We start from the raw sequence: 20,260 nt of genomic DNA on the forward strand, positions 1-20,260 counted from the left end.
TACTGAAATGTACCCATTTTTCTTGAGATGTACTTAATATTTGAGTGGGAAAAACACTTCTGTCCTTTGAAAGCAAGAAAAAATTAAGAAGCTGAGCAGATAGAATTACATAAAAATGTTCATACTTTGTAGATAAGTTATTGCCTGAGTTTATGTCAATATACTTTACCTTCACACAGTCTGGGCAGAAGGACTTGTAGCATGTCTCTTTGCTGAGCACCATTAGACATAGTGGATCTGTGCTGGTGGGCTTGCAGAGAGAGCAAGTGGAGGTGACAGCTCAGCATGTCAGAGCATTCAGAAGTCTGCAAAGAGCAAATGCAGAAGACAGTGGTAGCTTGCCTTATCTTTCCCTCCCTGTACCTAGGTCAATTTGTCTTCAACTATGTTTTCTAATAAAAAGTTTTATTTCAGCAACGAGTCAGGAATCATATGCTGATGTGTTTTTAAAAAGTAATTAGTTCTTTAGTAAGCCCACTGACATGGCAAATTGAATCTTTAGGATCTTTGATGGTGATAGTTCAGTCCTGTCAATGTGTGGATGTTCTATAACTAGCTGCTTATAGAAATTGTTGTATCAAACTGTGTGGTGGCAGTAGTTAAGGCAGTGCGGACTTCCGAGTAGAGGCATGTCGCCCTTATTCTCTCCACAAAGAAATCAATAGGTGTAGATCAGTTGCAGTGTATCCTTGCACATCTGCAGCTTTAAGAGTTTAATTGCACAGCACTGCAGACTGGCAAGTGATTGCTTTGTTAGTCAAGCTCAAATGCTTCTAAGCATCCTATAATGTTGTAAGGAGAGATGCCATTGGTTTTGTTTGATTAATGGGACTGCAAGCTAGCAACAGGAAATCAGCATCTACGTAAAATCCTGTGCGTTGTCAGCATGTACCTGTGCAATACAGGCTATTCAACAGTGAAATAATTCTTTATTTGAAATAATTTAAAATGTTTTTCAAGTCCACCAGCTTGGAAGAGTCACCTAAAGATCATATAAGGCACCAATCTTAAAAATGACCAAGTGGAATTTATTTTTGTTTCACTCTACTGGGAAAAGTGCTTTGTAACTGAAGGTCCAGTAACTAAAGCAAAACAAATATTGTGAATGATTTCAAGAGTGTCCTGATCTGAGCATTCAGTTCACTACAGAGGCTGTGTTTGCAACATAGGTTTTGTCAGCTGCCTAAGACGGCAACTAGAGAGTTATGAGTTTCCTTAAATCAATATTTTCATTCAAAAACCATCTATAAAGACATAGTCTGAGAACTGGTTATGATCACCATGCTTTTCTTACAATCAAGGATTTCTTATTGCGTTGTTCCTTAGTACATACGATGCTCTTTGTGTATGAAGGAACCGCATGAGGAATACGTGGACTAATGAAATATCAAGACCGTGTCAAGTTTGAAGTAGTCATCGTCTTGCCTGTTATTTGGTTTAAGGGGAGTTGCTAATTACTGCAAGTTTTGAAGAGAATGTTTCTGAGTTTGCATCTCTACATGGAAAAATGAATTTGATCTTCTTGTAGGAAAGTACTTGTTTTCACTGTTTTTGAAGAAGGGCTGGAGTAAAGCAAGTTGGGGAGATTTCAAAACCTTTTTCTCTCCCTCATGATGATTAATTTTGTAATAGGAAGGGTGTTCTGTATATGGAGGAAGACACTCTTTGCTCAGTTAATTCCTAAATCTTAGGTGGTTTTCAAGATTGCCTTGAACTGCTGTGCTCTGAGTCACCCTGTTTCTCAATAGCTAGCTTTTATTTTGGTTTTGAACACTGTGGGGTCAAAGCACCAAACTGAACTTGATCTAAGCTTGATCCTGTGAAACTCTGCTTAGTGAAGACATTTCTAAGTAAATAATCTAAAGCAAGAGCAGTTGTGATTAGAGGAAACGGTTATGGCTTCTAAACGTTGCTGGTAAAGCCTTCAACTTTTCAGCAAAAAGTTTTTAATCTAAGCAAAACACAACCTGTGGCAGATTTGTATTTTTCATGTTACTGTGAAAGTTTTTAGTGTCACTTGTTGTGATAGAAGTGATTAATGTCCTAGAGGAGAGAAGGCATCCCTCCTTTTTCACTGTTTGTGATTTTTTTCAACACAACTATAGCTTTTTGATGTATGTTTAAAAAAAAGAAGGGATGTACGTTTATAAAAATTGTCTGGTTTTTTTGTGACCTGGCTTTTGGTTTTGTGTGTGAATAATATAACTGAAGACAAGTAAAAATACTTACTTTCACAGAAACTTCTTTTTGCTTATGTTGATGTTCTTGAGAACATTGCTTTTGTTGTTTAATGGTGAGTAGGCACCTTACTATAGAGCAACCATCTTAAATTATCCTAGAGTCCAGAAACTCTTGAAAGGGAGCAGTTGAATTGATGTTGGATTTTGGTCACATCTTGTTTGATGTTGTAAATCGTTTGCTTGTATTTCCTGTCTCATACTGTTCTTCTAAAAATAGCTGAAGTCACTCGCTGTTTGCCCAGCACAGCTCCATGATGGAATAGCCTGTTTAAAGTTACTTCCTCTCAGCTACTCTGCCCCTCCTGCAGCCTGAATCCTCTCCCTTATGGCCTCCCACAACAGATGTTCAGTGACTTAGACTTTGCTGAGAGAAGATCTTTTATAACTTCAGGAAGCTGATTTTCTTTTTTTTTAAAAAGAAAAAAACAACACAATAACAACAAACAAAACCAACAAACACACACTACCAAAAAAACGAACCAAACAAAACCCTCACCTCAAACAACAAGGCAAAACCTACAAAATACTGCACAAGTCACGGATCTAAATGAAGGTCACAATTCAGAAGCACAGAACAACCTGTAGCTACTCCCTACATTACTGAAACGGGTAGGAAAAACCTCAAGAGCCGCTATCAAATGCAGCTGGGGAGTCGCGAGAGATGTGTTTTGATGCAAAGCATCATCTTCAAAATACAAGCTGGGTTGAAAAATAGTGCGTGGGGAGACGAGTCTAACATTGTATCGACATAGATAAAGAGACAGCTTGGTTAATTCATCTGTTTTTCTGCAGAAATACGAGAAAGTCACATCAAAGAAAATCGGGATGCCAACCCTGGAGTGCCACAGGAAAAACTGAATTTGAATGAAAATTCCTTGAGAACACCTTTTTCCTGGTGGTAGCCTACTTTAAAACAATCTCTTCAAAGTGTCCTTTTACACAAAATAGCTTCAGTCTTGTTAAAAAGCAGCTGGACTGTACGTTTTTTATTTTGTGGGATGAAGTTACCATCCTAAGGGGATATTTAGAGAAACCTGATTCCTGCTGTTAGACCACGATATTGGCAAGCAGCGTGCAACGAGTTATATTATAGTTGAGGGGAATTATGCTTCTCCTCTTGTAAAAACTAAAATCTTAATTTTGCAAGCAGCTCTCGTGGAACATGCTGTATAGACCTCTTTTCTTTCAGCCCTGGGATTTGATTAACAGCCCTTGTGCTGTGAGGTCTTAAGTACTTGAGATCATGTTTTGAGCCTCCTCAGTGTTTGTTGCCTCTTGCAAGAAAAGTAAGGTGGTGAGCCTGCAGCTTCTCATTGCTCTCCAATGAAAATATCCTCGGCCACTTCTGTTACGCCCAGAACAGTAAAGGCAAGATATTTGAACGATTTGTTGGTCCTTCACGACTGCAAAAGGACAACTGGGATGTCTGTTCCCGTGCGTATAGGAAAGAGGAAATTTGGCTACCAGCCATTCTGAGTGATAGGTCAGTCTGTCCACTCTGGGGGCTATGGCTGATTAGGCTTAGCTATTGTTACAGCTGATAGAAAGGCATGTCATTTGCTGTCTTCAGATCAGAGGAAGATCTAGATGGAGGTTCCTAACTTGTATAAAATAAATTTGATCATGTGCGGGGGATGTGTGGTAGTGTAGTAGAATGGCGTACTGGTGAAGCGTATTGTGCAGAAGGGATTTTAACAGTTGCCAGATGTCCCTGTCACTAGACTGAAGGCAGTAAAGCTCCCCTATAAGTGCGAGGTATAAGTACATGTAAATAGTTTTTTGGCACGGAGGTACCAGCTGGTGGTGGTCTTCAGTTTAGTGCCAAAGGATTTGGGGTTGATGCTGCTTATTGCTCCAAAGCCAAGAGGGTTTCCATGTGATGCTCCTGTCTAAAAAGTTGTAATTAATGTAGTGTGCTTTGTTTCCTTGCTGGCTACTTGCTGAAGCAGCCCTAGCTGTGGTATCCGGTTGCTCTGGGGTGGTTGTTAAGGCCCAGGTCATCAGTATTTTTTTGTGGAGAAAGTGCTTTCCCTGACTCTTCTAATATGGTGATCATTTCATGTGGAAAGAGGCTGGCAGGCAAGGGCTTAGATTAAGAACAGGTCATCTAAAAATCTCATTTTCCGGATCATCAAAATCTGTTCACAGATGGCTATTTTTGACCTGGTTTAGAAATGTAATGCAGTCTGTCTCTCCATGAGAGCAAAGTGTGTGTGTGTGTGCGCGCACGTAAATACCTACGGTTAAAGCAAAGAGAGATTGTTGGACAAATATTGTTTCTAGCTGCATCTGTTTTAAAAGAAATACTATTTTTTTTAATATATCAATTTTCTTGGTTAGATATTTAGGAATTTCATGTGTTTTTCTTACTTTCAGGCTGTGTGACCTACATACATAGGTGGAGGGGTGAGAACATTTTTGACACTGGGCATATATTGCCTAAAAAGTGTTTATTGGTTTTAGTACAAAAATGCACAAGAATACTAAGCTACTTACATAGCTCCATAGTCGCACACTGGGTACACTGGTTCTTGGAATTTCACATTTTTTTTAATTTTTATTGCGTTTTCCTATTTGGAAAGGCAGGAATGAATTGAACCTTTGCGTTCTGAGAGATACACACAATATATCTACATATAGGAATTGTGTACGGATGTAACTGTATATTCTGCTTTCAGATATTATGTTAATTTCACGTAATTATCACGTTAGCTGTTTAGTAACAAAATTGGTTTCTGATGTGAATAGAAGTTTTCTAACTATGACTATTTTAGTATTAAAACGGATTATTTTTTTCAATATATCCCTCTTGAGGTGTTGTAGTCATACCCCTCCCCTTATCCCCACCTCAGTCCCAAAAAGATGTCACCTTGCAAAAAAATGAACTAGTTTCTCAACATTAAACACTAACGTGACTGTTTCTGTTCGGTTTAAATTCATACATAGGCACAAAAGTTCATGTGCTTCTAGGTATTTATGTGTATTTTAGTTGACATTGGGTGGTATTATATTTCTGTTTTAATTATAATTACTTTAAATATTGATTATAAATTTTCAATTATTTTACATATATGCTGGGTTTTGTGCATGAAGAGCTTTTAAAGTATAAATTGTGATAGAGAATCAGAGCTGTGTGTGTACATACATTTTCCTTTTCCTGTTTTTGCTTCATCTAAGGACATTGAATGAATGCTTTTTCAGAAGAAGGAAAACTTGAAAGGAGTGCAGTGCTTGAAATAATTTTTTCAGATTCCAGCATCTATATTGGTATAGAGAGCTTAAGGGAAAACAGGAGAAGCTTTCCATTCTTAGCATACATCAGTTTTCTGTTTTTATTCTTCACATGCTTGCCAACGAGCTGCTTTGTTTCTGCCATATTCAGGAAGACACTCTCCAAAGTGGATTGTTGTTGGTTTGGATATGCTGCCCTTTTCGGATTTTAGGTATTTTGTTTCTGTACTCAAGTCTTTCAGCATGCTTCCTGAAGTCAAATGCTGTGGCATTGAAAATTCAGCTGCTTTTATTGGGTTTATATTTTGGAGGTAGGTTTTTGTTTGCTTGTTTGTTTTCTGAAATAGTTTGGGAAGTGATTCTCCCATGCCATCTTGTTAAAATCAAATATGTTGCTGCTAGAAGGCAGCAAGCTAAACTTGTTGACACATTACAAAGTCTTCCTTAACATGCTTAAATTGGCAGATATGTGCTGGTGACCCAATACTTAGAAGTACAAGAGCAGCAAATTTTGTTCCAAAATGTAGAAATAATGCCTGGCTGTCGTGCATTGTCTGCTTTTCAGAAAATTGCATCTGGGGAAATATGTCAAAAGCAAAAATGACACCATACCAGGTATCTAAATTCAGTTAAAAATACCGGATGCTTCCAAAAACTTAAGGTGGCAAAACCTTAAGGAAATGTATACATGTTAGTATATCTTTGTTTATTCCTAGAAACATCTTCCAAGTTTTTCTTGTTTTTACCAGTTATGCTCCCAAGCATCTAAGCAGTGCTCTTCTCTGCCATGTATGCAGGATAGTCTGTTTTTCTTGCTTTCTTTGCTGCCAGTGTCTTAGCAGGACAGGAATGTATAACATTGGAAGGAACAAGGAAGATGAATATAGTTTTGAGTTTTTTGTTCCTGTTTTCCAGCCTGTTGCATTCTCTCTGCCTAGCTTAAGCTAAGCTATTTGTGCTGCCACAGTAGTCTGTTTTTAAACGTAGTAACCCAGTATTCATGGAGACAAGATGGAAAGTCAGTGAGGCATTCAGAATTGTATAGTCTATTTTTTAAGATGTGTCCAAAATGCCTAATGATAATTTTTCTGTAGCTAAAATCAGCTTTGTTACGTTTAAGTATTTAGTGCAAAGTTGAGTGCATCACACAGTTAAGTTAGGACTACGTATATTAGAAGTGCAGGGATAAAGAGAAAAACTATTGCAAACTTGAACTGATTATTCTGCTACTGTGGCTCCAAATGGAAGCCTTATGCTCCAAAACAAAATGCTTGTGTATTTTTAAATTGTCGAGGTCTTAGACATCTTAAGAAATATTGCTGTTTCTTCTTAGCGGAAGTGGAAAAACGAAGGTTTTAAAGGTTGAATGTGTTGACCTTTTGTCTGCAAATCCTCTCCCAATTCCCTAGCATGCAGGTGCTTCACAAATATGAAGGGGAGGTAGGGGAAGAGGAGCTGCTGCTTGAAAATATAGTTGATGATGGTGCCTCTTCTATACGGATAGGTTAAAGGATGAAATTCTTGCTCAAATTAAATGATCTCATCAGCTCTGGTTGTTGAGAATATGGAAATGGTGCATGACTGTATCAAGTATTCTGAGCTTTCTTTTTTTCCTTTCAGTAGTAGCAGGACCAAAAAAATACTGAGCAAATTGTTCAGCTTCATTGTAAATGGCAAGAGAGTGCCACAGAGGGAACATTTTTGTCTTGGAGGAATCTAAAGAGCAACTAAAGCTCTAACAGAGTGCGTTTGTTGACATAAAATGTCTGGCTAGAGAGCTGAGTCTTTAGCTATGCTTGAAAGCTTGACAAATTTTTCTTTCTCAACTGCTCAGTGCTAGAGGAATCTAAACAGCCATTGGCTGTTGCCAACGTTGGGAAGAAAACGTATTTATTTTTTTTTTATTTTTTTGGTAAGCTCCTACTCAAGTCAGTAACATGATTAGTATATTGGGTTGGTCAATTAATCCCTTGTTCTAGTCCTAGTGGTTTTTCAGGACCTTTTTCCAGTTTGAAGAAATAAATTCCTGTAAAATGTCTTCTCTTTCTATCTTCCCTTTGTGCCTCACTTTTTAATATTGTGATGGTGGTGAGGTTTAATTTGCTGTACTGCGCAGGCAGTCGTTTTCTAGCGACACTCAATGGCGTCTTCCTTTGCATTGCATTTAGGTTTCAATATTGTGGGCTTTTCTACTGTGTTTCTTTTAACAAAGAGAAGTGAGTTTTCAAAATGCAGTTCTTGGAGTGCTCTGACATGACTGAGTGTTAAGCGCTAAAGTGAATGTTGCACGCTACAGGAAACTGGAAATCGAGATCACAAAATCCAGAATTGGTTTTGTGTGTGTGCATTCGTGTTGAAAAAGGAAGAGTGCAGAAAAAGGGAAACTCATGGTTTTTTGGTTTAATTTTGAGCTTAAAAAGTTTTGTCCCATTCCCTTGGAAGAGCCGTGAGAATAGTATGCCACCCCCAGAGGGAAACTTCCTTTATTGTTCTGCTATCGAAACTCTTCCTGTTGACACACACGCTTGCTCTCTCTGGGGAACTCTACCCAGTCATGCAGAAAAGAGGCTGGCTTCTGGCAAGGGGGTTGGAACTCGATGATCTTTGAGCTCCCTTCCAACCCTGACCATTCTATGATTCTATGATTCGTGTGCCTTTAGTGCGAGAATAGATAAGAGAAATTTGGATGTTTGGGACTTGGGGAGAGGAGACAAACTTGGAGACCTCAGTCTGTGTGCGACGAGTGCGTTTGATTTGTAGCTTGCCTGAACTCAAACTGACAAGCCTAAAAGTTAAGAGGTTTACCACGGCAGAATAGACTTCAGTGCAGGCTGAGCAAGCCATTAATAATTCTCAATATATTTTTGGCTAGAGCTGCTGCAGTTAAACTATTGCTAAAGTTTCAGCTTAGTTCAGCATGCCAACAGGTGTTCCAGTCACACCTTTGAATTACAGAGGAGACAGCCTTTTTTAAGACAATGTCTCACAACTCTGAAGGAAGTGGGAAGAATGCTATCAAGTTGCATCAGCTGAGCTGAGAGAGCAAACTTGCTTAAAAAAACCTCTGAAGCGAGGCATTACTGTCTGAAACAATGTTCTCATGTCCATTTTCAATGCCTCTTTATATGTTCTATGGTTAGGTTTAGAAAGCAGAGATGTGTGTGATCACCCACATACAGGCTGTTTGTGAGAAGTGTGAGTGTATGGCATTTCTAAGGGTACGTCATGAGTCAGTTAGCAAAAGTGTGCAAACAGTGTGCCAGAAAGAGGTCACAGGCAGGAAGACACAAAGTCCTGTGCCACTTTATGCTCTTCTTTTAAAGCCAAGGATGCAGGTTGACTTAATCTTCCCTTGCTATAGTTCTTCAGTGTTTGCGTGCGTACGCATCAGAGTGCTGTTGAACAAATCTGCAGAAGGGAAAAAGTATGTCTTTACTGAAGATAGAGTTGAAAGAAGCAAGATGGCTCTGTTAATAGTAAAGCTATTTGGGAGCTGGAGACTGGGAAAGGCATGTGTCTAGTAAAAAGCACTTAAGCTGAGCAGCAGACGTCCGATAAAAAGTTATATTTATTGCTGTCGTTTTAGAGTTCTCTTCGCTACTGGCAAACAGACCTGTGTTCCCTTAGTATGTGTATTTTTATTTCTTCTTATTTATTTATTTTTCTTATAGTTATTTATTTTTCTTCTTATGGTTATTTATTTATTTTTCTTATTATTAATTTATTTTCTTCTTAGTATTCCTTGTGTTTTTACCAGGAAGGAATGATCTAGTTGCCATGGTATGTGGTAATAATCTCTGGGTACTGGAAGAGTGAAGGTAGATAAGGCCATGTGCATTGTAGATTTACATTTAGTCACTGTGTGAGAGTTCTGAGTTTTGTCTTTAGCATTAAATCACTCATCCACGTAGTGCTAAGGTGCTTTAGCAAAGCCATAAGGAGTATTATGCAGCTTCCTGTCTGAGAGTTTTGATTTTTTTATCAGTCTGCCAAGGAAATCTAGTGCTCAGCTTTGGTTATCAATGGATATGTAGAGGGGAAAGCTGTGGTTTTATTCTTGTTTCATACTCATGTTTTGTAGTCTCTTGGTTACCCTTAGTTCCTCAATCCTGTCTCTTGTTTGTTTTGTTTTGTTAAATATAGGATAGGTACATGTTTTCTTGTTGTGGTTTTGAAACAAATGTTTATTATGGAAAACGTTCATGACTTGCAGGGTACCTTCCTGTGAGGACCTTAGGCAGCTTCACAAGTGCCAATTACCTCATCAAAGCGCTTTGAAGTCTAATGTGTGGTGTGAGGCTGTAACTAAAGTGGCTGTTTTCCTTCTCCACTCTGTGGAGAGTGGTGGAGCTGGGGGTCAGTCCTCATTTGCTGTGTTCTGGTAATGCCTTTGGGATAAAATCAGTGGGCTGTATTGGAAAGCTTTATTACTATGTTGTATTGTGTTCCTGGTGTCTTGTGGGAGGACTGATCAAAACCTAAAACCGAATTTGGAAGGAAACAGTATGCACCCAAATACATGTCAATAAATCGGATGCAACAAACTGTTGAGTTGTTGCTGGCTACTACTGAGCTCTAACTTCGTAATTGTCAGGACCTGCTGCCTTGGAAACAGAATACTGCTGCTAAGTTTAATAGAGTCTTAACATTTGGAAAGAAAAATACAATGTAATACTTCGCTTTAGCCATGTTGCTGACACTGCATTAGTTGACAGATGACTAATTTATGGATAACATTTTGATATGTAATCCTTCTGGGTTTTTTCTTTCTTGTCTCCAGGCGAAGCCAAAAATCTTCCTACGTATCCGGGGCCAAACAAGATGAGAGATTGCTACTGTACTGTAAACCTGGACCAGGAGGAGGTTTTCAGGACCAAAATAGTGGAGAAGTCATTATGGTAACACATACATCTATACACGTTCTGTTAACTCTTCTCATTCTCTGCTTACTATGTTTGTTTAATGTTCCAAAGATACTTTTTTGGGGGGGAGGAAGGAGGATGAATATGATCCTTCTTTGAGTTTTAAGAACATTAGTAGTAGAACTATTGTCATGATTCCTATCTGCATATGTGGGAAAATGTCTTCACCAAGGCAAGCCATATTAACTCTTTTCCGAAGAATGTACAGCCAGTGCTCCTTTCTTTCTGCATTATTTGTTTTGTACTTCTCTCAGTTTTTTTAGATCTCAATTTAGGAGGGAGCACTGAACTCCATTTCATTTCTATTTGTGCTTAGATATTGCATTGGTCTAGCTATGCTAATGGGTGGAGTTGGGGATTATTTTTTTTCCAGTCATGAGGCTGCAACTGAAAGGAGAGGTTTGAACATAAGATGCCTGTCTGATTATCTTGGACACTTCCTGTGAGATTGTACAAGCCAAATGTAGAATGAAACAGAAGCATGTAGCAAAAGTTGAAACACTTTCTCCTGGAAATCCCCAAACATCAGAAAATAAAGGCAAGAAGACCTGAGCATATACCTATACTCTGGCAAGCAAGAGTTTTTTTTAGAGTTGAGGGGGGAAAGTAGCAGCAAGGAACAGTCAAGTTTATAACTTTTATGTTAAGATACAAAGTGGGAAAAGAGTGAGAGTTGAGTAATATGGTTAGGAATTTGCTATTTGTCTTTGTCACTGCAAATAATTTACTTTGGGAAATAACTCTAGACTCCACCCCCAACCCCTCAGAAGTACCTAACGCCATTTAAGAATGTGAGTCTGAGTAGCCTGAAGAGGAATTTATTCCCTTAAGTCACTTTAATTGTTCTTGGGCATAATTTTTTTGTCGTCTTAATTCCTCATCTTATATTCTGATATGCTGTACTGGGGTCCATAATGGGGACTTTTGTTTCTTAAGACATTTAGATTGGGTAAACATACTTAGAGTATTTTTGAATGATAATGCTTTCCTGTTTCTAATGTGCTATATTAAGGAAAAAAAGTGAAAAAGCAAAGACTGATCTATATGTGTGTGGTGTGGGTTGTTTTTTTTTTGCTGGATGATTATTACTGCTTTGCAAGCAAGTGGATGGTGGAGAGCGGGAATATATGAGAATAGTTGATTTAATTTCCTTGAGCTAATGCAAGTATTTTTCTGTTGAGAAAATAAACTCTTAGTAGAAGGAATAAGCAAGAAATATAATTCTTTCAGTGGGAAAAATTCCATCTGTCTTTAGATATCATTATGTATCTGAAGAGGTGCACTGAGGCTGTGCAGAACCGAAAGGTTTCTGGTTTCCTGTGGAGCTAAGTTCTTTTCGTTAATTGAGGTGAATTCAGAGGAGAGCAACGCAATGATCAGAGATTTGAAAAACATAACCCATGATTGTTTAGTCTAGAGAAGAGGGATGAGAGTATATATAACTATGTAAGTATATTAAAAACCAAACCAAACCAAAAAAACGCAAACAACAAACACCCCTAGAAAAACTTTGAGTGAGGGATTTGCTCTCTATGTCCAGTATGGACTTAAATTGCAGTGGCACAGGAAGTTTACATTAAGGTTTATTGTGATGAAAAATATTCTTGTTGCTAAAGATTCTGAAGCACTGGAGTAGATTGCCTTAGTTTTTCCATATATATTGCTGAAGGCTTTTAATAGGTTCTATATAATCAGTTCTGACCAAAATATGGATCTTGCTTTGGAACAGTGATGCATCAGATGACCTCTCAAAATCCTTTTCAGTCCTATTTTTCTTTGATCTAAGGGTTGACTGAAGATTATTCCCTCGGTCGTTGTTTCTTCTCCAAGCGAATTCTTGTCTTCAGTGGTAGTCTGTCTTTTCCCTCTATGAGCTTCTATTTGCAAGCACTGTTTTTGAAAAACTTGCTTCTTCACAGTCCTTGAATATCCACTTATAGACATGGACATCGACTGAATTTTGAATTTGTCCATATAGGTGTTTCTCTGTCCTTGTTTTTCTGTTGCATAAAAGAAAAGCAGACAAAACTCCAAATACGTGAATGATAAAACTAGGATGTCTTACCAGCTGTGAACAGGAATTCCTCTTAGTTAGTGAGGCACACTCAATCAGCTACTTAATCTTTAATAGATGTAAACACAGTCATAAAAACAAGTGCATAGACTTCCAGAGGAAGATGTTTTTCAAATGATTTCAGACCATACTGCAGTCGCCTATTGTTCTGAGATGAGCACATAGCTGAGGAGCCAGTCATGCTGTTCCATTCTGTAATGCTTGTTTGTAAATTGATTCAACCCATTGAGTAACCGTGAATTATTGGGCGGGCGAGGCTTATGTGCCCTAAGGCCCATGTAATTTGTGTGCAGCAGAGAAATACCCGCTTTCACAGGCAGTGTTTCTTTGCCAGGTGTCTGCACACGTAATAGTGCAGCACGTGTTGGGTCCCTTTTTCTGAGGTATCACTGCTGCGATATGTGATCTTAGATGGGAGCGGGGATGTGGATGTGAAGCTGGGCCAATGCTTGACTAAAACAATTGAATCCTGCCTGAACATCTGTGTGGCTGGCATTGTAGTGGGTGACACAGCCTTTGACTGTAGTTTTGAAGGGAAGAACACTGGATCTGCTGTGTTGTTCATGCCTATCTTCTACCTCCTATCACTGCATGGCTGACACAGGGCTGGCTTGCTATGAAGTAAGTTTTAGGAACTGTCTGTGTTTTCACTCACACTGGTAACTCCCCCATCTTTCGCTAAGCTCGAAAAATGATTTTCATGTACTCTATGAAAAATAAGATGCTTTGTGTGAATGTCTGAATTGAAAGGTGCTTGATATGCAGCCCTAGCCCTACTGACTCTGAAATGATGTCTTCTCATTCAGGTTTGTCCTGGAGAAGCCTATCTTTACCAATGTATCTGCATAAAATGGCTTTTCTATCTGCATGGAAAGATGAAAAGGCTTATAAATAGTCATGTTGAAACACTGTCTTGTGTGCTTGGAAAATCAAGGAGTGCTTGTGCTTCCCTCCTCCCCCCCTTTCTTGTTTTACTCAGTTGAGCTTCATTAAGCTTCTACTAAGCACTGCAGAAATGTATATTTTTCCAGGCAGGCCTCTGGTGTAAAGCTTAAATGGAACTGGCAAATGGGAGAAAGGAAGCGGTTTCTTCTTCTCCCCAGAGGGACTTAGATGAGTGTCTAATTCTGGATTGCTTGGGATATGCGTGGCAGAACCTTCAGACTCTGTCTCATGATCTCCTCTGTGTTTTATACTGGGACAGTGTAAGGACTTACCTTCCTGTGCTCTGTCCTAGTCTTCTGCAACAGATTTTTGTTTTATTAGGCTGTGGCAAAGGCATGAGAAGACAGCTGAGGGCAGTGACCTGTTAAATCAAGAAAGCATGAATCATTCAGAACTCTTAAGAACTGAACCAGCACATCCTGTTGCCCAGTCTGGTGCCCTTACCAGTGCTCTGAAGAGAATCTCTGAGCCTGATGCCCTTTATCTAAGTTTGCGTCTCAAAAACTGAGAGCAGCCAGCATGGTGAGTCTTAACTCCTCTGCTTAGTAGTCTGGTGGGACTCATAAATTACAATGAGGAGCTTAAATCATTCCCTCCATCCGGCCTCTGTTGGCTTCTGTTAAACTAGGTGGTGGCACTGCTGCCATGTGCTCGCAGATTTTGAGGGCTGCTTTTAGAATAACTTGGTAGCGTCTGACTGAAACAAGTCAAGGGTTATAACATGGGCAGGCCTTTCTATGAAGCTACAGAGCAATGCCAAAGTACTGTTTATGTGGGGCAGTTCAGAGTCATCCAAGTTCTCTGGGGATCTTTGGATAAGCACAGTGAACACGTGGGTTCATCAGAGCAAGCTCTCCAGGTTCCCAGGAAGAGAATCTTGAACTCTTCAAGCAGCACTGTTTTCATAAACTCCTTGGCACAAGCTTTTAGTAAATTCGAAGAGGGTCACGTGTGAGTCATAAGATATGAGAAAGAGGTCAGTTAGAGCCAGGATTTAATATGCTTCTCTGTTTTGTATTTATTGTTAAATATTTATGTTACAATCATCCACAAAGGCACTGAGTAGAGTTGGATCCATTCCATATAACCTAGTGGAGATGTACGTGAAGGGACTCATGTATTTTATATCCTAGGGAACAATTGATGATTTATTTTTTTTTTTAAATACACAGATCTACAACTTTTCTTTAGTTCTCATCTGCAAGTAGACAGCCTGACGAGAATTTTGCCTGTTAATTTCCTTTGCTGAACCAAGTACTTGGTTTCCCCATGAGTAGCTTGGAACTTCAGCCTCTACCATCCAGGACTTGTTCCTAGCTATGGATCTTCCCTGAAGATAAACTTTCTTGGCTTGCTGGCATTAAGACTGACTCTGCCTTTGCTGTTTGCATCAACTGTTTCCATTCAGTTAAAGGGCAGTGTCAGCTGCAACAGGAAATCAAGGCAGCTTCTCAAATCATAGGTGAAGAATGGAAGGAATGTGACATCTCTAAATTTGTTTCAAGGATATGAATAAAGGCAAAAACTGTCGTACATTAAGAATCAAATGGCTGACTGTGTGCTTTAGAGAGATGAGCCAAGCTTCTTGAGTCCGTGATTATTTAGTTCTCTGCTATTTCACCGAGGAATTTTTCACGTGCTAAACATAGTGATCAAAGCCTGAATGAAACAGCAAATGAAGCCAGACACACTTTCTCCACCCAGAGTCTTTTTTTTGCTAGTCTCCAGTGAAGGTAACAGTGAGGACTACAAGTCTGCAGTGTGCTTGTGAGTGAACAGTGAAATGTAGTGTAAATTCATAGTTAAGGCTGTGTTCTCTTTAACAAGAGATTGCTGTGTCTTTGTTTTAGTACTAGATCAGGTAACAAATTCAATCAGTAGCACTCAACTTTCTCTAAGTAACTATACTGCTATATTTAATGTTGTTATTTTTTTAATTCTAGGGTTGCTTGAACCCCTTTATTTTCCTGTATTTGGAGTTCATGGTTGCATAGTGAAACTTCTCTCGGGTTCCGATAACATCTTGGATGCAGGCCACTTCTCAAATTTTAAACACAAAGTTGTTACCCTTAGTTGGAATGTTGCCAAAATTAGCTGCTGTGTCTGAGGTAGTTCCATTAGCTACTCCATATTCTTTCGTTGCCAACTTACCTCCTTGAAATAACAGCTTTTCCTCGACAGGAGGCCTTAAGTAAAGAGGCCTTGAGCTGGATGCTGTAGCATGATCTGCTGTGTACATGTTCTGTAGCTTCTCTGCTGCATGCTCCCAGCTCACTCCTTGGTGTGCTGGCTGTCCCAGGGCCTGCCATCTTCTGCATTCAACTAAATCTAACCGTGGCTTGAATTCCTAGTATCAATAGACTTCAGTTCTGTAGACACCTCAAGCCTTTAAGGGAAAGGAATACGATGGATACGGTGCAACTTCAGCCTGGTCAAGGTTATTATTGAAGGCAAAGACTATGTTTGTGTAGGGAAGTAATACAACTGGGAAGGTCGCCAGGAAGGGAAGCAAGACTTAATGGAAGGAGGAGAATTGAAGTGAGCCTTGAGACCCAAGGCAGGGTTTATGAATGAGAGCGTTTATCCACATGAAAAGCCACCCATGTGAGTAACAATTGTTGGTGTTGTAGGCTGCTTTGAGTGATTAAAAAAAAAAAGTGAATGCAGCTGTAATATGACTTCTGTTGTTTGTGTGTGTCATCTTACAGAATATTTTAGGAGGTGACTAGGGGCCAAACGGCTGCTGCTTAAAGTTATCATAATCCCTGTAAGCCTCATTGAGCCAAACCAGCAACTGTCAAGTGAGGATGGTAACTATAGCTAGTGTGTCTGTCTGTCTCTTCTGAGCATAGAGTTGAGAAAATGCACACTACTTTATTTTTTTTTTCCTCTGTGTAGTAGGTGTGGTTGTGGCTATAACACAGCACTGCCTGTTTGTATGTCTCTGCACAGTGACACAAGGAAAAATTTGCTTAGGCTTGGTGGGTGCCTGGAAGACTGCAGCCTGTACTCTTAACAGTGGGCATAAGTGGTATGTTTGGATTTAGATGTTGCCTCGTGTGCCGTATACTTCTGCTGCGTGTCCTCTGTCAAATCTGTGCTTCAGATGTAATACTAGATACTTTTAATAAATTGTGTAAGGAAACTACTGTGACGTTGGCCAACTGCGGCTCTTACAGAGCCTGGCTTACTTCCCTATTGTTTGTAGCTCTGTGTCTAGTAGGAGACTGAAGTGTATTCAGATTTTATTTGGCTTGCTGTATCTGCTTTGAATAAGCCTTCTCTACCCCACTCCCTTTACATATGCTGCAAAGCATAGTATAAAATGTATTGTAGAAAAAGCTTAGTAGTAGAAACAAGCAAGTGTACTCCTTTGTACAGACTGATTTTGCTTCCAGCTCACATGGCAATGTGAACTCTGGTTTTCAGTTCATGCAACAGGATGAATCCAGTATTTCTAAACGGTTTAAAATAGTCGGAGGATGTGGAGCTGTCTGTGGCATGTTAATAGTCCCTTACTTTAAATCACAAAAGCAGTTTAAAAAAAAAAATCCATACACAAAGAATTCTGGTTTGAGGGGTTTCATTATTATTCATGATGCAACTCTTTCACTTCATCCACTGAAGTACTGGTGCCAAAACAAAAACAAAACTGCTTCAGCAAATCCTAAGTATTGAGGAACAAGTGAAACTAAAGAAATGTTTCTACATTGAGATTGGTTTTATGAAGTCTCTTTCTCTCTGTTAATATTATTTGCGATGATATCAGTAGATACCTGAAAGCATGGATTTAAAGTTGCAAGAATGCCTCTGGAGTTTAGTAAAACATATAAAAGTGAACAAGTTTTGAACCTTTTCTAGGGGAAAAAGTTCTCATTCATCATGTTTGAAATGAAGATTCTCTTCCTTATTTGCTTTCATTCCACTTGATCCACACAGTAAATTGTTTCTCTTCTCCTTCCCTGTCTACCTTCAAAAAACATCCATTGCCAAAACACGCGTTAGAAGAGATTCAAAACTGGATACCTTAAAGTGGGAAGAGCTCTAAGTTGGATGGCTGTATGTGAGTGAAACAGTATCTAGAGGGAACTCTTTGGTTTTGATTTCCTGGTATTCCTGCTCCCATGACCATTCAGAACAAAAAAGTTTTTGGTGAGGAGAGAGTATGTCTGAAGATTCAAAGCCGTTGCACTATTCTTTACGCTTTTACTTGACTCTTTTTTGCGTGTGTCTTCTGTCACGAGAGCTGTGGAAGCATCCTAGGCAAAGTGTCCTGAGGAGGGATCGGTTAGTGTATGTGTCAGGAACAGGGGCTGTATAAAAGCTGTGCAGTAAGACTTGAGAAAAGGACTGCTGAGGTAGAGCTTCCCTTCTCCAGAGCATAGCGAGGTGATGGGTATGTACTGGAAGAGAGATGAGAAGGGGTGTGACGTCAGAGTATGTGGAATGGAAGGCTACAGAGTCAGGCCCTTGTGTGCCTGAAAGCTTGGCGCAAGGATTTAAAAATTGTTACAGGTCTTTGTAATTTCTAATCCTGCCAGGAAAAAAAGAGACAATGGTTCAGGAACAAGCCTCATTTCATCACTAAATGATAGTTGAGAAGAGTAGCAGTGCAGGTATTGTTGCTGTGATAGCAAAACTAAGAACAGCGTTAGTAAAACTGTTTTAAATTTAGTAGTCTTTATTGAAGAAGCTGGATTTGAAGGTGCTTTTATATTCAACTTGGAAGGAGCTGAATTGCATTTACAGTGGAGGTCCATTCTTTCTGTCCTTGCAAGATCCTGCTCTCAGCAGTTAAATCCCATTGCTTCTTTGAAGTCCACAAGTCACTGAAATAACGACAGTACTGGTCTTGTCCGTGCCCTTGTGTTGTGGCCATACTGATCTGCAGCCTATGCTGCAACACTGGGGGAGGGTCCCTCGTTATTTCTCCTCCTCTTTGAATGATTAAAATTTCTGCTGAGCATAGGGTTGGTTAATCTACAAGGAAAGCTTAACTCAAAACCTGAAGTTCAATCTGAACTCACTTGGTTCTGAAAGATTCCCAAGTTTTCAGCCAGACTGGTTCTAGTATTTGTTTTGGAGGACCTTGTCAGACTCCTGAGGGCTGTGTAGGCAGATGCTGCTGCTTTTTATTAATTGCTATGTCAAAGTAAAAGTACTCACTGAAGCCCCATCAGACTAATTCTGGCTTTTGGGAGAGAGACAACTCTGAAGGAGGGATTTAGCTGTTCTTTTGGAAAAACCATTCTGGAGCCCTGAGGCTCATGCTCAAGATAAGTTAGCTTGGGAAATAAATCATGGGGTTTGACTGCTGCGACCTCTTGCTCTTCAGGTCTGAATGGGAAACAAAGAGGGTACTGTTCTGAAGAGATACATGGAGGAAAAGCACACATTTAAGTGGAAGCTTTGTGTGGTTACTTTTGATTCCTTCAGAAAGAAGATACTGTTTCTGCAGAGCTACATGTGACTGAGGCAAGGGGATATCAGATTTATCTTGATGTGTTTCCTCACAGTTAAAACTTCATTGGCTAATTATCTGGTGCAGAGTGAGTGCACTGGTGTTGGAAATCTGCTTGCTTGTATTAATTAAGAACGCAGTGTGCCTCAGGGGTGTTACCTGAGTGATGAGAGGTTGTGAATCCGCAAGGGGTACAAGATCTTGGAGAGGGAAAGCCAAGAGCAGAACAAAGCTGCTCTTCTGTTAACAGTGGCCGTAAATAACATATCTGTGAAGAACACCAGCCAGCAGGCACTGCTTAGGCTAATAAGCCTTCTGCCTAAAAGTAGTGACCAGATGTGGTCCCTGCATGGCTAAGTCAGCCTTCATAGTGTTTCTTCTGTTAATCAGTCTCCTTCTGATACCATGTATTGGACTAGATGCTTCCTGTTGTCCACTCTGCTTTTCTGAATCTTGTGTTTGTTTTGCTGTGGTGTGGTCTTTTCTGCCCCTGACCACCACCAGTGCCAAACATTAATAGGGGGCTTGCTAAAGGCCCCTGTTTTTGTCTCTTCCCTGCTTTTCCCCCCAGAGTCAGCTGAGCTGAATTAAAGTATGCTCAGCGTGAGTTTCACTTGTGTTTACATTGCCGTTAGACTTCCAGTATGCTGAAGCTTCTCTCGTAGTCTTGATAGAGAATTGGGTATATAATCCACAGTTCATTAAGTATCATTTCATTCTAAGGTCATTAGTGAGTAAATTCATCTGCTGTGTTCTTCCATCAGAAAGAACAATTTTATGGCTGAACAGGATATTGGGGCTTGGAACGATGCAAGTGTTTGCATGGGAGATTAGGGATGGTTGGACTGGATGATCTCTAAGGTCTTTTCCAACCTAGAAAATCTATGAATAATCTATGTATAATGCACTGGATACTTGGGCAATGTTTATGCATTTGTGTAGCCCACTGGGGTTAAGCCTGTGCGTGAAAACTTGCACCAAGTGATGTGCACAGAATGAAATCCTCAGGGCTGCCAGCAGAAGCATGGCTGCTGGGACAGTCACATAGTTCCCAGTTTGGTGGAAGCTGCTTTTACCAAAGAACTCAGGTATTTTGTGCCTGAAGCGGTGGCTGCTGAATTCTTGATTCCAAGTAAAACCTCTCGGAGCAGAATGGGTAAGAGGACATAACCAAGAGTGCTGAGTCAGAGGGGGTAGTTGGGACAGTCAAACCAGCTGCCATTTCCAGCTGTTACATATTCTCCCCTGCCTTCACAGCAGGGGTGACTGAGTGGGGCTCACGTTGGTTGCCATAACTTATGGCATGATGCATTTATTTCAAGGAATAGGAAACTGATTCAGTGGTAGAAGTTTAACCTATAGGTACATCTTGGGCTTTTTTGTTTAT

General features: G+C 39.8%; 1 protein-coding gene across 3 annotated transcripts in view; it reads left to right on the forward strand.

The window, feature by feature from the left end:
* RASA3 (RAS p21 protein activator 3) overlaps nucleotides 1–20,260 on the forward strand; it is a 135,220-nt gene that overhangs the window by 29,339 nt on the left and 85,621 nt on the right. For all 3 annotated transcript variants that reach the window (XM_086610699.1, XM_086610685.1, XM_086610693.1), the window contains exon 2: nucleotides 10,252–10,369. In XM_086610699.1, coding sequence (XP_086466825.1) covers nucleotides 10,252–10,369 — 118 coding nt within the window. The remainder of the gene's footprint in view (nucleotides 1–10,251; nucleotides 10,370–20,260) is intronic.

This window comes from Tauraco erythrolophus, chromosome 1, assembly GCF_009769465.1.
Source record: "Tauraco erythrolophus isolate bTauEry1 chromosome 1, bTauEry1.pri, whole genome shotgun sequence".
In the NCBI taxonomy this organism is placed as follows: Eukaryota; Metazoa; Chordata; class Aves; order Musophagiformes; family Musophagidae; genus Tauraco; species Tauraco erythrolophus.